Source organism: Buteo buteo, chromosome 3, assembly GCF_964188355.1.
Source record: "Buteo buteo chromosome 3, bButBut1.hap1.1, whole genome shotgun sequence".
Taxonomy (NCBI): domain Eukaryota; kingdom Metazoa; phylum Chordata; class Aves; order Accipitriformes; family Accipitridae; genus Buteo; species Buteo buteo.
In genome coordinates, this window is record NC_134173.1 from 8822385 (window position 1) to 8839273 (window position 16889).

The window sequence follows — 16889 nt, forward strand, 5'->3', positions numbered from 1 at the left end:
AAGCAGAGTTGGAGAGAAAGAGGCTTACCGAGGAGTGCATCAATGCACACAGAATGTTATACGTGGAAAAGGAAAAGCTGTTGTATAGACTTTCCTAAATTGGTTCCTTCTACATGTGTTCTAACATACAATTCTTTGGTTACATGATTGCTTACTAAATTTGCCACTCTTTTTAACTGCAAGCCATCAAACCCCAGGCACTGCATCTCACAGCATTGTATTGAAATCTGTGTGGTTATAAACAGGAGGAATCTTTTGTGATTTCCCATAAGTGAATAAGTGACTAATCAACCAGAACTATATATGATGTTCTTCGTGATGCAGCTTTATGAAGATGGACAAAGAAAAAGATATTCAGCCATATATTCACTGTCAGCTTGACCCTGTGATCCCATACTCTCCACTTAACCCAGCAACATCCCTGTCTCATTCTGGATCTTTATCCCAGTCTGAAGTTCCTTGCTTACTCAATTCTGTGTTCTGCTTCTCTGATTTCTCATCTCCCTCTGAGTACCTTTGTCTAGATTGTTGTTCCATTTTCTTCTGGGCGTACTTTCTGAGATTGCATTTGTCCTAACAGTAATTATTTGTCAAGCTTCCTATTTGCCATACTCTTGAAATTCCTAATTCTCCCTCCCAAGCTCCTCATTCAATAATGATCTCAAGCCTACTGCTGCCTCCCCAGCTGTTTGCTCTATCTTTGCCTAAAAAGTGTAAGTACTCATTACCCAAATTCCTTATTGGGTTTCTCTCCTTCCCATGTGCCCGTTTTTTTCTCTCACTGGATCCTACCTCCAGTCACTTTATTTACTGACTCTCAGCATTATCTTCTTGGATCCATTTCTGACCAATACTGAGCATACGTGGTTTGTGATTTTCCCCACCCTTCAAAGGATTAATACGTGGACAAATGTGGCAGACAACTGGGGATTCATATTTCTGTCAGAGAAACCTTTTTTTTAGCATATTGCACATAAAAAGACATGGAAAAGAACATGATTAACTTTATAAGTTTTAAGTCTTTGGAAAAAAAAACAGAATTCAACTTTTTTTTGCTGTAGTGTTCAATGGCATAATACTTGAAATGGAGGACTCATGACTTATTCTTTAATAAGTGGTAACAGAACATTTCTTTTGATGTCAGTTTGTGGTTGGATACCATCCAAATCTTTTAGTGAACACAGACATATTGATGTCCTCCTTACTGTACTGAGTGCTTCAAAACCAGTAATCTATGTGTTAACATGGAAATTCATTAATTTAGGCAAAAGAACATTTGGATATTGCGTCTTGGCTTGATCATACATCCCAAGGATGACAAAACATCAGGGACTGTCAAGTTCTAGAGCCTTAGCTGATCTTTGAACTTGGATCATGAAGCTTTCCAGTTGAGCATCAGGGACTCTCAAGAACTTGGCTCAGATGTGGTTCTCACACTGCAGATTTCCTGCTCTGGCATTGGAAGCTCAGCCCATGCTGGAAGTGAAGATACCTGCCTGACAGAAAATGTAACTTCCCTGAAATCCTGAACTGGGATCTGCTGACAGCTGGACAAATCAGCAAATACACCCATTTGCTTGGGTGCCTGAACAAGAGCAGAGCATGTTTGAAAATAGGATTGACTGCCAGTATTAGAGTGGGTGCTCTGCTATGTCTTGTGTGAAAAACATTTTCAAGATGAGTTTCTTGTGTGCCTGTTTGCTTGCATGCCTATAGACTAAAGGAATTGTAGAGCCACATACTCATGTGGCTGAATGTGCAAGGTTTGGGTCTGAGTGCTATTGCCAAACTAATTGCACAATGATATTAGTATAAGACAATCCCTGCAGACAGGAAGGTTATTGAAATGGGATGGGATATTTCTGAGAAAAAAAGAATAGGATGGACTACACAGTTCTTGTAGTACTTTACAGTAAAAGAATAGTCACAGTGGGAAATGTACTCCGGTTTATGTGATAATCAGGTGGAAGCAATGTCTTAAGGCATGGAACCACACACCACAGACACTATGACTTCAGTTTGAAGGTTTTTGCATGGCCAGTGGGCAGCGTTGCTGCAGATGCACTATTGGGTTATTCTCTATACCCTGCCTACAGTCTGTGGCACTCATAAACTATGAGGCCACACATCTGGTTTTTTTAAAATTGGTTCTTATCATGTTATAAAGTGAAAAGGAATTTATTCAATTTTAAGTTTAATAATTAGGTGCTGTGTCATTTATTTTTTAACCAAACTTTGCCACTCTTGTTTCAAATATTAAGTCTGCATCTTTATGTTCAGAGAGGTCAAGCAATTCGGAGTTGGAGTTCCAAGATTGACCAAAATTATTTTTAAAATGTGAAAAATAGAAATAATTGATGAGAGGGGTTTTTTTCTGCGTAATTCCTAAATCTATTTACTGTCCTTACAAAAACTGTAATACTATTGCTTTGTGTAATTTGTTTGTTTAGTTTCATGTGACCTTGTTAGATTTGTTTAAAAAGAAACTAATCCTCTTCAATAAGATTTACATTATTTTATCAATCTGTGGCTAAATGTAAAGAGAAGCAGGCTTACTGAAAATGCACAGGTTCAGAATGAGCAAAACGTAATATGTTCTTTAACCATGCTAAGAGTGATACTCATTTCATGCATTTAATTGCAGAAGCATTTTAGTATCTTTTTGCACTGTCCATCATACTTTCTGCTGAACAGGAAATAAACATTGAAAATATCTAAACTGAAAATCTTTGATAAATTAATTTAATTAAAACTGAAAACTTTTTCGCCACTGAAATTCACAATGAATCATCTGTTTCTTTTTTCCTTGGAGAGGGAAAGAGCTATTAGTAATTCTAACCAAGCGTTTTATAAAAGAAATTAAAAATTAGATTTGCTCAAGCTTTTGCTAAGAACTCAGCTTTTGTGTGAAATAAAAGGTAATATTAAGTCATAAAAAACTATCTGTTCTGTGTCTTATAGATGTTAGCAGCAATTTTTCACGTGAGAAAAAAAGCTAGCCCTGTTCCTGAAGAGATATTTTCCTGTATATGCTCCTGAATTTAGGAATAATTTCTTAATGTTTCTAAGTATGAAAGTAAGATGATCTCTTTTGACTTCAGTCATAGATTCTTAAAGTGTGATGATTTTTTTTTAATGTGTGGAGGTGGAAGGGAGGAGGAGAGGAGGGATTGACAATGTGTTATAGTGACTATGGACATGTATGAGTAAAACCTTTAAAAATTACTAAAGCGGGCATAATATCAAGGCATTTTAGCTCACTTACAAATCTCCAGTCTCTCAACTGTACAGCATTAGTTCATGTAAGCACTGAAAAGCATATATTTTCAGCTGGTTTTAATCTTGCAAGGGATCAAAAGAATATTTGCTATTTTAGTGTTATTGAATAGTAATATTTGACAAGATAAACATTACAGTTTTATTCTCATTAGTGCTATTGCTTAATCGTTTTCTTCAAACACCTCAGCTGTTCTCTCTTGCGGTATTTCAAGTTCTTGAACTTATAGAAAATGGAATAGTTCTGAATTAATTTTGCTGTCTGCAGCTGTAATCTGTGCTAACTCCATACACGATTTGAATGGCCAACTGAAGTGGTTTCTGGAAAGGCTGTGACTGTATTTAACTGCCACGTATTCTATTCAATCTGCAGGGTAATGACGTTCGGATAATCCTTGGCCAGTTTGATGAGGAAATGGCTGTGAAAGTTTTTTGCTGTGTAAGTAAATATATTTAATTGCGTATCAGAACAAAGAATGTGTTACATTTGAATAAAAAATAATTTGAGCATGAACATTGAGCAAGAACATTTCTTCATGGGGTTCAGCTCTGTCAAGGTTTATGTCCTAAAGAAAGGTTACACATGTTTAGCTCCATTTCTTTTTAAGTAAAACACTTTGTACTTGACTTCAGTGGAATTTAGGTGTGGACTGCATGGTTAGCTTCTTCTTACTGCTTTCCTGTAGCAGAATTAAATGCCAAATCGAGCTTGAGCATTTCTCTTCATGTCAGATCCAGGGAAACACTTGGATATGTAGCAGCAGATGCAGAGAATTTGGATCTTGTCCAAGAGTTGCATTCTGGTGGTAATGTCTGCATGCATGTGGTTTTGTATGTTTTGCTTTGAAAGAATAAGTAATTCAAGCGGTGCCTATACATGCTAACTAAGCAACCCTTATAATTGCTGCTGCTCAGAATGTTTCTAATTGTACAGTTGTCATTCACTACTGACTGCTGTACGTTTTACATGTTTTACATGAAAGCAAATATTAGTTTGTAAAAAATAAAGTTTTTTGAATTAAAAGAAATATAGTAAGACCAGCATACATAAAATTCCCCATGCTCATCATTTGTTTGTGTGTGTGAACGTGCCGCAAACATGCATAAGGTGATTGCCATTGAAAGTAGCAAGACTAAAATGTAGATCTTTGTACCTGCTAAAAAAAAAAAAATAAATCCCTAACAGGCAGATTTTAGTGGCCTAAATTTTGTATTGGTATTGAATTCTTAGTTTAAATAACCAGATTAATCCTGTATGAGCCAAGAGCACAATAAATATAATGGAAAAGCAGTAATGATGGCATCTGAATTTCAGAAGGTGTTTTTTAGTGTTCAGTTAGAGAGACAGTTACCTATCCAAGCAAAGAAAGGAAAGGCAGAAGTTCAAAATTTGAGTGTTACATGTGCCTCAGACACATGTTGGCTCATACTCAGCAGCTGTCCCAGTTGCTGGCAAAATTTGGAAAGGAGATTGTAGAGTATATTTGGAAGGAAAAAAATCTGTTTGCATCCAAAAGGAAATGGAAAGTATTATTTTCTTTTTCATTCTTCTCATCTCTGATAGGTCTTTGTATAGAGATCTTTTTGTTCCGGAAGTTAAATTGGATTGGCAGAGATAATCTCCCATTTTTCCATTCCTGGAAGAAAGAACGGTCTTTCCAGAGCCCAGCTCCTCCTCAGATCTGTAGCGGCTGGGGTGCGTTTCCCCAGCTGAGGGGTCCCTGTCAGAACTGTCTTCCAACCCAACGTTAGACAAGAGGTTGGCCTCGCTTATGGTACTGCCCTTAGTATCTAGTTGTCTCCCTCTACAATTCTTTTCCAAGTTTGTGTGCATGTCAGGCCACTGAAGAAATCCTAGAAGTCCTTGCAGAGGCAGGGTGTCCTCTTGTCTGCACTGCTCTAGTCTGAAGGATTTCAGGTGGGGGATGTCTTTTTCACACGAACGCCCACCACAGCTTTCTGCGGCAACGGTTTGGTACTAACATGGGACGTGTGCGTAAGTCAGAGCAGTTTAAAGAGTGATGGCTGCTTCTAAAGTACATTAGTGTCAAAAATAATAAGGTGGATTTTTCTGGAGCCTGGAGAAATCTGAGAGATCATGTATTTAGGCTTGTACAAATGTATTTATGAGAGTTTCAGCAGGAGACTGAACGCAGGAGGGGGCAGTTCAAAGTAGGTCATTTATATATTAATGCACTACAATATGTCAGTAAGCTTGTTATTAGTCATAAAATATATTGTTGACTCATACACTCCTACAGCTATGTGTCTAAGAGCACAATAATTTAAATATGTCAAGTTTTTTGGCCCCCTTCCCCAGGTGTATCTTCAGACAAGTTTCACTTGTGATTTCTCTATATTTTGCAGGGTGGCTGATGTCAGCCAGAGAAAGGCTTTGAGTTTGTTAAAGGAATGTGCTATTGTACTAGTGCAAGATTTTATTTTTTTTTTTCTGATTGTGGTTATAACCGTAATATTATTTGCTAATGATTTATATTGGTGGGAAAATCTTTAAAGTCTGCCTCAGTTTTCTGTCTGGATTCAACAGTCATATGCTGTGAGGTTTTCTCAGGACATCCATTAGAGTTTATATAGAATCATAGAATCATTTAAGTTGGAAAAGACCTTTAAGATCATGGAGTCCAACCGTTAACCTAACACTGCCAAGTCCCACTAAACCATGTCCCTAAGTGCCACATCTAAACGTCTTTTAAATACCTCCAAGGATGGTGACTCAGCCACTTCCCTGGGCAGCCTGTTCTAGTGCTTGATAACCCTTTCAGTCAAGAAATTTTTCCTAATATCCAATCTAAACCTCCCCTGGTGCAACTGGAGGCCATTTCCTCTTGTCCTACCACTTGTCACTTGGGAGAAGAGACCAACACTCACCTCACTACAACCTGCTTTCAGGTAGTTGTAGGGAGTGATAAGGTCTCCCCTCAGCCTCCTTTTCTTCAGGCTAAACAACGCCAGTTCCTCCAGCCACTCTTCTGAAGACTTGTGCTCTAGACCTTTCACCAGCTTCTTTGCTCTTCTTTGGACATAGCATGCTCATTTTCAACACACACACACAAAAAGATAGTCTAATTCAGTGGCAAACTAAAACTATGACAGGACTAATTCAAACCAAAGTGAATGTTAGCCGGTGTTTCCTATGATGTTTTAAATAAGCTTAGCTATTCATTTAACACTAGTGTTGAAAACAGTTAGCAAATCTAATTCTGTAGGAAATCTTATCTTTCTAATGTTGCTTTCACCTCAGTAGGATGAATGTGATATTTTTAATGGAATAGAATTTAGGGTATTTTGCTCAAAACTTAACACTTCAACAATCAAAATGGTCAACTGTGTTGGATAGACATCTTTTTTTCATTTGAAATTGGATTAACATGACATTGCATCTTCCCAACGAAAACTTCAGTTCTGCAGAAAATTTTATTTTTAAAAATTGTTAGTGGTAATTTTTCCAACTTATTGTCTCTAAGCCATAGAGATAATGTAGTACAGCCGTGCACAGATCAAGACTGACGCCTAGCTGAAACAATTATCTGTCTGAAAACAATTAAAGAAGATGACTATTATGCATAGGTCACTGCATGAGCTTTAGGTGGCTCTTTTAGTAAACATTTAATAATAACTAAAGCCAGGCTTAATCAGCACGGTTGATACAAAAGGACTGGACTCTGTTCTTGAACTGATAGAGTTTTACTGCTGAATCTCTGTTTTGGAACTAAAGGCACTACTGATTTTTAATGAGAAACAGGTGGAGGTTCATTGCAATTCAGAAGTCTACAGGAATTCTTGTAGGGGTGGGATATAGGATGTGTCCATGCTGACATGATGGAAAGATGGTGGAAATTCAATGGCGGTAAGGTTTTGTAGGCCCAGTTACACAAACTGCCAGTAATTGTTTTCTACAGATAGAAAGATCTCTTACAGAAATTTCTTTGTTGTAAATAAGCATCTCTTTATGGATTCAAACAAGAATGAAAAGTTAAAAAAAAAAAAAAAAATTCAGTCTCACAAGGGCAAAAAATGTCCAGGACAGTTTCCTGGCTGCTTAACAGCAACTCAGGGGTTTGCAGCCTGGATAGGGCATGTGGGAAAGATTAGGGAAGACATATGACTACTTTATGCTGTTCTGGTAGTACAAAGCACTTGTAAACCTCCTTCAACTTGCCTTTGTGTGCCAACAAATCTTCCCTGTAGAAACTAAAACCTGTAAGAAGTGGTCTGTATGCATTCAAACAGTTCAAGAAAGATCCTCATATTTCAAGGAAATGTATCTTTTAAGCATCAAAGTCATGTCCATTTAAGAGAATCAACAGGGGAAGAAATGGTGGCAAAAAGCATTATTTTGAAATAAGTCTTCTGGAACCCTGTTTTGGGTTTGTGTGGCAGGGTTTTGGTAGTGGGGAAGGGGCTGCAGGGCCGCTCCTGTGAGAAGCTGCTGGAAGCTTCCCCAGCTCCAAGTTGGACCTGCTGCTGGCCCAGGCTGAGCCCATCAGTGACAGTGGTAACACCTGTGGGAGAACAGATTTCAGAGGGGAAACCTGCAGCGAGTGAGGGGAGTGGAACGTGAGAGGAACCCCTCTGCAGGTACAGAGGTCAGTGAAGGAAGAGGGGATGCCCCCACAGCCCGTGGTGAGGCGGCAGGCTGTCCCCCGTCCCCGCCGCCCATGGAGGGGAGCGGGGAACAGTTGCCCACCTGCAGCCCGGGGAGAGAGGAGCCCACGCTGGAGCAGGGGGATGCCCCCCGAGATGGCCGCCGCTCTGTGGGAAAGCCCGCGCTGGGGCAGTCTGTGACTGAAGGACTGCAGCCCGTGGGAAGGACCCACGCCAGGGAAGTTTGAGGAACTGCAGCCTGTGGGAAGGACTCATGTTGGAGAAGTTCGTGAAGGACTGTCTCCCGTGGGAGGGACCCCACACTGGAGCAGGGGCCGAGTGAGGAGTCCTCCCCCTGAGGAGGAAGGAGCGGCAGAGACAAGGTGTGAGGAACTGACGCCAACCCCCATTCCCTGTCCCCCTGTGCTGCTAGTGGGGAGGAGGGAGAGAATTCGGGAGTGAAGCTGTGCAAGGGAAGAAGGGAAGGGTGGGGGGAAGGTGTTCTAAGGTTTGGGTTTACTTCTCATTATCCTATTTTGATTTGATTTGTAGTAAATTAAACTGATTTTGTTTCTTCCCCAAGTTGAGCCTGTCTTTTGCCCCTGACCATAAGTGGTGAGCAATCCCTCCCTGTCCTTGTCCCAACCCACAAGCTTTTCTTTATATTTTCTCCTCCCCATCCCACTGGGGTGGAGGAGTGAGCTAATAGCCTCATGGTGCTTTTTTACCGGCTGGGCTTAAACCACGACAAACCCAAACACTGAAATGCCTGAACAGTAACAACTGTGCTGTTACTAGAAAAATGACTGCGTGGTCATGGTGCTCAGCTTTGGAGGAGCTGATTTAGTTCGTTCTTTTGCCTTCCCCAGACTACCCTTCAAGCCCTATCGTTCCACCAGATCTCAAATGAAGAGCTGCCAGCTCTTAAAGTGTTTGTCATGGGTTTTTGTAAACCAAATTCTTGCAGGAATGTGAAAGTTTCAGTGCAACCTTGTTGGGAATGGTCCCTTGTTACTAGGGTGGAGTTTCTGGCTATTTTGAAACTTTCAATTTTCAGCCCATATCCCAGGACATATATAGATTATGCAGGAAACAGGCTCAAGTGCTTATGCAAACAGAAAATTTCCAACAGCTTCAGTTTCTGAATAGTTCACAGCCAATACTTTCTTGCAACACATGATTTGGTACTTTAATCTGTATAGAGCTAGTGAAGCTACACAAGATTGTCCTTCTCTAAAAGCACTATTCTGTGTCAATTTGTGTCCTCAGTGATTTGAAAACTGTCAGATAAAATACACTATATCACTGAAAGGTCTTGAATGACCTAACTGTGTAATGGAAATTCTTTTAGATATCAGGAAGTATTTGCAGGATGGGATTGCTGTTTTCCTCACAGGTGGACCTGGGATGCAGTGTTGTCATAGCTGTAGCAGGAGTGGAAATGGGTAGGAGGGCAAAAGCAGATGTGTTTCTGGAAGGGTAGAATTAATGAATAAGCAAGAGAAAGACAAACAGTTTATGTGGACTGCAGAATAAGATACAAGATGCAAGACACTGGGTGTCAGACAAGAGCACTTTCAAGCAGCATTGGGTACAAATGCATGAAATTTGATTTTGGCTGAATTAAAGCTCCTGCAACCAGGGGCCAAACAAATCTGCTTTGTGCACAATACGTTTATGAACTGAGTTGGCACCATTATAATAGCCTTCACAGCTTTAAAGCCCAATTTTAATTTGGGTATTAACGTATTTAGGAGGCTGTCCTATTTCATATTTTTTGCTATTCATCTTTACTTATCTGATAGGCCTTTGGTATGATCTTTGGGATACTTTTGAAAAGGTTATGTTCTGAATGACTAGTATGTCCTGTTTGCATTCTCATAAGTTCCTCCTCTAACATTTTCTGTGAAGATGTAGCAATTTTCTAGTTAAGAGCTCTAAGGTTGTACCATGTATTTCTAAAAACTGGAATTTTTATCTTATAAGTATGGCTTGTATCTCCAGTATTGCTTATATTAGGAGCAAAAGAAGCATGAAACCTCCTGTTTTGAAATAGAGTCTGACTGAAATATCAAAAGAAAAATATCTAGTACTTACAAGACAGTGAGAAAAACATCTAAGATAAAATTTGCTAATTTTATCCTAGAACACTCTTCACAATGGAATAGATTATCTATTGTGAATAGATCAGCTTTTAGGCACAACAGCATATGTGTCTGACTAATAAAGTATTTCTGTTTCCTGTTGTATGTATCTGCTATGTATTGGAGATAACCATAATCTCAGTATCTTGGAGTATAGTGGGCTGTATTCAGTATTCAAACAATATAGTATTTCACCTCCAGAAATTTCTTGCTGAAAAAAAACCAAACCAAAAAAAACCAGTGAGATTTGCTTGCTTTATCAATTTACTGTTGATTCATGCTCCTCAAAAGAAAGTGCTTACTTAACAGCCCTGTGGTCTCTGTTTTAGCACAGTCATGTAATTCATATTTGCAACATTGTGATTTGATGGTGCCTAGGATCCAAGTTTTCTTGTTTAACCTTATCCTGTTTTATGTGGTCTTTAGGGTGACAGTAGGATGATAATAACTTAGTTTAAATGTGGTGGCATGGTGGTCCTACCACTTGTGTAATAGTTGTGTTACGGGGAATTTTCTATGCAAATGCTGTGTCTTCTGCCAGTGTTCCTCTTTATCTACCCTGGTTTTAGAATCCAGTATTTTATTTTTCTGTTTTTGAATAAATGGCCTACTGAAAGCAAAATAGGTTTTAGTAAATTCTCATGACCTGAATGTTAGACAGAAATCTTCGGGAAAGGAGTCTTCATTATCAGCAATTATTCTAAACTGTTCAAAATACTTGTGTATCCTTCAATTATGCCATAATTTCATTAATAATGGAAAAAAACATGAACAGAAAACAATTATTTTTATGTTCAATATGTCTATTACAATGTCTATTAGCTTTTCTCTTTTTCTTTCTTTGTAGGCTTATGATGAAGAAATGTATGGCAGCAAATATCAGTGGATTATTCCAGGGTGGTATGAAAACCTTTGGTGGGAATCCTGGATTAATTCCTCGCAATGTCTCAGCAAAAATCTTCTTGCAGCCATGGAAGGTTATATTGGAGTGGATTTTGAGCCTCTCAGCTCAAAAATGATAAAGACCATATCAGGAAGGGTTAGTATTTTTCTTCCAACTATTTTATTATACCATCAGTTGTCTCACCAGTGTCTTGACACAGCAAAGCACTGAGGAGGGAGGTGAAGCTAAAGGGTTCCTCTACAAAGAGAGCTGGCAGTCATCATGGTTAGTCTCATCTTTCCACTGGTTTGCAATTTTAAAATATTTAGAAATCAATTCCAATTCTCTACAGGGTAAGGAAGCAGTAAAGTTCCTTGCTTCAAATCTGTCCTCTTCCCCCTGTGTGAACATTACAGTTAAATGTACAATAAAGCTTGAATTACAGTCTTCAGTGTCATGTCCTGAGTCATGTCAAGTTAAATAATTGAGCACAGAAACAGAAATCTTTTATGTTTATACCTAATCCACCAAACAGCTAATTTCATTGGTGATTTGTGCCTTTCAGAACTAGGGGGTGGGGGGTGGGGCTTGTTTTAAATATGTAAATATGTGGTTACTATAAAGTACATAACATTTATCACAGAACAAATTCATGCAAACTCTGACCAGTGAATCAACATGGCAGATTTTGCTGCTTTTCATCTTTTTTTAATCTCTTTCATGCCTTGCTGAGTGAGCACAGAAGGCAAGTTTACAAAAAGGCAACTCATCATAAGATAGCGCACCATAAAGAGCATAGTAAACTTGTAAAACATAGACAAATTGCCACTCAGATATTTTCATATTAAGCAAATAGTTGCTTAAGTAAAGGTTATTTGATTTGCATTATCCTATAAAGTGTAATCAGACCACTAATTTGCAGGGATACAGACTTAGTCTCTGTTCTAGTTTTATGGCTCACCAGTATGCTGGTAGCTTTGGTTGAACTGAAGGCTTTTGTACAAAAGCAAAATATAGCAAGTTGTCCTTCATACAGAGAAGCAGAACAACTGCTTTTCAGTCTCTCTGTCTCCTAGGTCTCACTCCCAGTCTCACCATCAGTCTTGTAAGTCAGGCAGCACATGTTTTTGGAATTTTAATTTCTTAATTTTTGTTTGGGCGGCCTTTTCTGTATTAGTCATGCATGTCTCTAAATTGGAGTGTGCAGTTCGAGGTGTAGGTTTGGGTGCAACTCTGTAAGATGTTAAGTATTGAAATAAAACTGAAGTTTTTCTCCTCTGCAGACTCCACAGCAATATGAAAAGGAATACAATGCTAAGCGTGGCGATGGGCAATCCAGCAAATTTCATGGTTATGCCTATGATGGAATATGGGTGATTGCCAAGACCCTGCAGCGGGCAATGAAGTATCTGAATGCCACCAACAAGCACCAAAAAATTGAAGATTTTAACTACACAAATCACAAACTTGGCAAAATTTTTCTGGATGCTATGAATGAAACCAACTTCTTTGGAGTAACGGTAAGTCCTAAACAGATACTTGTGGGGTAGAGGAGGCTTGTGATTTTATGTCAGTAGCTGAAGCAAGCATTAAATTTTAAATACTCTTGAAAAAGAAACACAGTTGTATATTTCCTGTATCTTCAGAGCTTCCACACTTGTACTTTACCTTAAGAGTTAATGTTGTTGCCTTAAGACTCTTGCTGATCACCTGTCTTCTGATGCCAAGTGATGGCACTGTATAGTTCCTTAGTTATCAGGTTTTTAAGCATGGATGTCATCTGAATTAAAAACTCAAAGTGGTCTCAAGGGAACCACAAGTGTTGCAAGCTACAGTGACCTTTTAAGTGACTGTTTTAGCAGTCGAGGAGTAGCTGGAATGTGATCTGTAAATATCTCTTACTTCCCTGCATCATTTATTTTTGGTAATAAGTTATAGTACACTAATGTCTCCAACTCCAGTGCTGTACATCCTAGATATTCTTACAACATACTTCAGTTGCTGTTTAAGTTTATTTATAATCTGTATTTTTTCAGTCAAGTACAAAGCATGTTGACTATGACTTAAGAGAAGAACTGGTCACATATAGTAATAACCTCATTCTGTTTTCAATTGCACCATTGCAAATTCATAGTAAAATTTTTTTTTATTGCTTCTAGTTTTTAGCAGAGTAAAATGGGCAATAGGTGTGTGGCCCTAAAACTTCTTAATTGCTTAATTGTATTTGAGGCAATGTCAGTCAGAAGTTAATGGCGCATACGTGTTCAGGAGTCTGCAGAGCCATACTCCTTCAGCAAGAGACATGAGCAGACTCCATTTCAGGGAGAATGGTCTTCACAGTTTCCAATAGCAGCAAACAAGGAAATTCCTGGAACATGCTTCATTAAGCAGTTTACTTGGGCTGCAACATGGCTACATAAGGAAATCAAAAGTTTTGAAAAAAAGTGTACTTCAGCAGTGCACGGAGGGAGTGCTTTTAGGCACGTCCCTGCAGCAAGAGCATGCAGAAGGTTTGCATAATTTCTGCCACTGTGCAGTAGCTTGTCAGATTCTGTCCCCGCGTTAATTTAAATTGTCTTGGATATCAGTTAACATCAAAACGTGTTGAAGCAGCAGAACTAAGGTTGTCATACATGTCATACATTGGTTCAAGGAGGAAATATCTACTTATAGACATCAACAATGGGTGCAGGTTCAACTGTTTGGTGTCCTTGTTAATTGCTGAAGAAGCCTATGTTTTGTATCACACTACAATTAAAACTAATTTAGGATTTGTAAGTAAAAACAATCATGGCAAGACAACACGAGAGTCTAGTTGCCTGTACAATATGAAATTTTCTTTCTTTTTACACTGAATTTGACTGAGAGTTTTGGTAAAAGAATTGGGTATCCTGTTGGATCCATAGCAGGACTGGATCTTTGATAGATCTTTCAGTCAGTAGCAGCTGTGAACCAGACTCTGCAGGGACTCAGACATCTCTGTCCTCAGTTATTCCAGTATAGTATCTCTCAATGTGGTTGAAATTGTATATTGCTATGTAGTTCCTTTTTCCCCCCTTTCCCCATCTTTAGCCTTTTTGCCTGCTGTTTAGACTTGACAGCCGATTATGGTAAAATGAATAGATTTCATTAGCACTGCTTAATTGCCCTTCACTGCTCCCTCCGCAATAAAAAAATATCCAAAACCTCTAAGATGAAGAAGGCTCTTTTTTATTAGTTTCAGAGACACCAGCAAAACCTCACATATGAACCACATCCCTTCAGGGAGGGAATGGATCAAAGTATCACCTATCATATTCAGCCATATTTACTTGCTTTATTCCCTCAGGTGTAATGGTTTTTAAAGAAATTACTGCAGTTATTCACTGCATTTAGTGCTTGTCTGAGGCTCTTTGTAAAACATTTCTCGTTAAGATTGGTCTACCAAGTCATGACAATGCACAGCCCAAATCTGCTGTTTGCGGGGATCATGCTTCTTGTTCCTATACTACATTCACAAAAACATTTTAATCAGAAAGATATGGAGAGAAGAAAATCTATAGCAGCTACGTGCTCTTAGGATATAATCACAACAAACAATACTCAAGTTTTTCCAGACAGTGTGAAGAAGAAGAATTTTATAGCAAATATTAAAAGCTTTGCATTGAAATGTTCAGAAAGTTGAAGGAATAGATTGATTCTTACCAGAAATATCTTTAAACTCTTTATTCTTCAGTCTAATAAATTGCTGTCATTTATGACCTAGTTTAAAACTTTCACTGGAATGTAAGTTTTGGGTCTTGGAGTGCCAAATCTCATTTTAATATTTGTTTCCAGAGAAAGTATTTTAGTATAAAATTTTTACAATTTATTTTTGAAAACTTATTCTAAACAGGAAAAGGACATTCATTTATTCTAGAGTATCTATGCCAAATATAAAATGAGTTTCTGAAACAAGAAGAAATAAAAGGAAGGACTAAATCTTATCAAGATCCAAAAACTCATCCAATGATATAGTAAAATATGTTAATTAATAGGTAAGAGGAGAATGTAGACAAGAAGCTGTAGACAAGAATCTAAAAATGCCAAATCTACTAAGAGGCATCTTTCTTTATGCTTTCTGTGAATATATCAGAAAGACTGTCATGTCATAAATAATAAATCCCTTTACCAAATTTTCATTTTCTTTGAAATTATTTATAGTAAACCACAAAAAATATAATCACTGTTGAGTGGTGGTTTTTGTGGAATTTTTTTAAACAACTTTGGAAAGACTTACTGGGAGTGAAGTGTGCTAGTTCCTGATTACACAGAATGTCATTCTTTTTCTGTTCTTTTTTCTGATTTTTTTTTTCCCTAGGAGACAACATTTAGAAAACAGTTTAGGCTATTTTCCAAAGACTTGACAGGACTAATCCTCTTTTTGTGCATCAGAAGCTCAGTACATAGATGTTACTTATTCTAATTCTACTGTCAGAAATCTATTGGAAAGAAAATCATAGCTATTCCTTAAACATTTCTGCAGGTTCTGCTCTTTTTCTGGATTTTTTTTTTTCTCTTAGCAAAGTGGTTCCTTCTGTTAGTTTTGCTTCATGCTTATCTGACTTATAGTCATGTTGATTACCATGTAATTTTCTCATGTATTTTGAATATAGAGCAAGGAAATGTATATTTGGTGTTCTAGCAGAAAACAGTAATATAGTTATCTGCTACACTTTTTCAAAGGTAAAATGGATACTGTTTTACAGATGCAAAAGGACTTCGTGATGAGAAATGCAATATGAACAAACAAAAGACCTGCAGGGATGTTCCTACGGTTTTGTTAATCTGAAAGTCCTAACTCTGTAGTCAGATCCCCTGATGTTGGCCGTTTTCAAATCGAGTATGCGTTGTGTGGTTAGAATGGTCCATCTGCAGTGACCAGCTTTCAGGACAGGAGTCCTTTTGATTTGGTAGTAGGTTGGATTTCATGGTTTACATTTTTCTAATTCCTTGCTTATCAGAGCACTTATTTTTTGATGGGAAAGTTATTGAAACAAAAAAAACTCTTAAAGGATTTTGGATAATTTTTTCCACTTTTCTTAATCCAGATAAAGCCAGTTTTGTAAATGGCATGCAACCCTGCCATGCTAATGGTTTATAAGCTGCCAGATGCCTGTTTCCTTGCTAAATATATCCCTCTTCTCAAATAGTACACATTCTTTCTGATAACCTAGGTGTTGGAAAATGAAAGATAAGAAAAGAAGTACTCACACAATTTATTTTGACACAGTTTAGATGCCTGAGGAGTCCCCTTATATAGTTGGTAGAGCCACTGGAGGTAATTTAGAGTTGGAGAATCTACTGAGGTCTGTGTTGAAGTGTTACTGCTTTGAATCAGTACGAAGTGATAAAGTGATGGGAAACAAAATATATATCTGGGTATCTATATATCTGCATTTCAATTATACAGCAGTTTATAGCATACTACCTACAACATGCCCATCATGTATGTGTGAAAGCCAAAGAGAATTTTCCACAGAGCTAGAATAATTCTCCTAAAGCAAGATTGTTTGCCTAAAGGATAAAAAAAAAAAAAAAGAAAAGTCTAACTTTATTTTGTGTAATACTACCATAGTATAACTTGTAGGCTTGATAATTAGTGAAGAATTAGCGCTGTCTTCTCAGGATACTGAGTCATAATCTCAGCATACTGAATCAAAATCCATCTAGAGAATTTGGATTTGGTTTAGTCATTTTTTTCCTCTTTTTTCTCTTTGTAAAGACTATGGATGGTTACGTAGGACCTTACAACTACAGCAATGTTTATATTTGTTAGCAAAAAAAGTTGGTTATACTTGGAAAGATATTAAGTACCACATTTGTTCTCGGTATGGTAAAAGTTTGTATTGGTTCCATGTGGCAGCCAGGTAGTGGGAAAAATACAATGCGTGTTGGAGATAATTTTTAATTTATTGTTTATGGAAAACATGACATTATTTTTAAAAATGCTTTCCGCTAAT

General features: G+C 37.9%; 1 protein-coding gene across 1 annotated transcript in view; it reads left to right on the forward strand.

The window, feature by feature from the left end:
* Positions 1-16889, forward strand: part of GABBR2 (gamma-aminobutyric acid type B receptor subunit 2) — a 484603-nt gene that overhangs the window by 231632 nt on the left and 236082 nt on the right. Inside the window, exons 5-7 of the mRNA XM_075024282.1 lie at positions 3650-3715; positions 10873-11064; positions 12192-12428. Coding sequence (XP_074880383.1) covers positions 3650-3715; positions 10873-11064; positions 12192-12428 — 495 coding nt within the window. The remainder of the gene's footprint in view (positions 1-3649; positions 3716-10872; positions 11065-12191; positions 12429-16889) is intronic.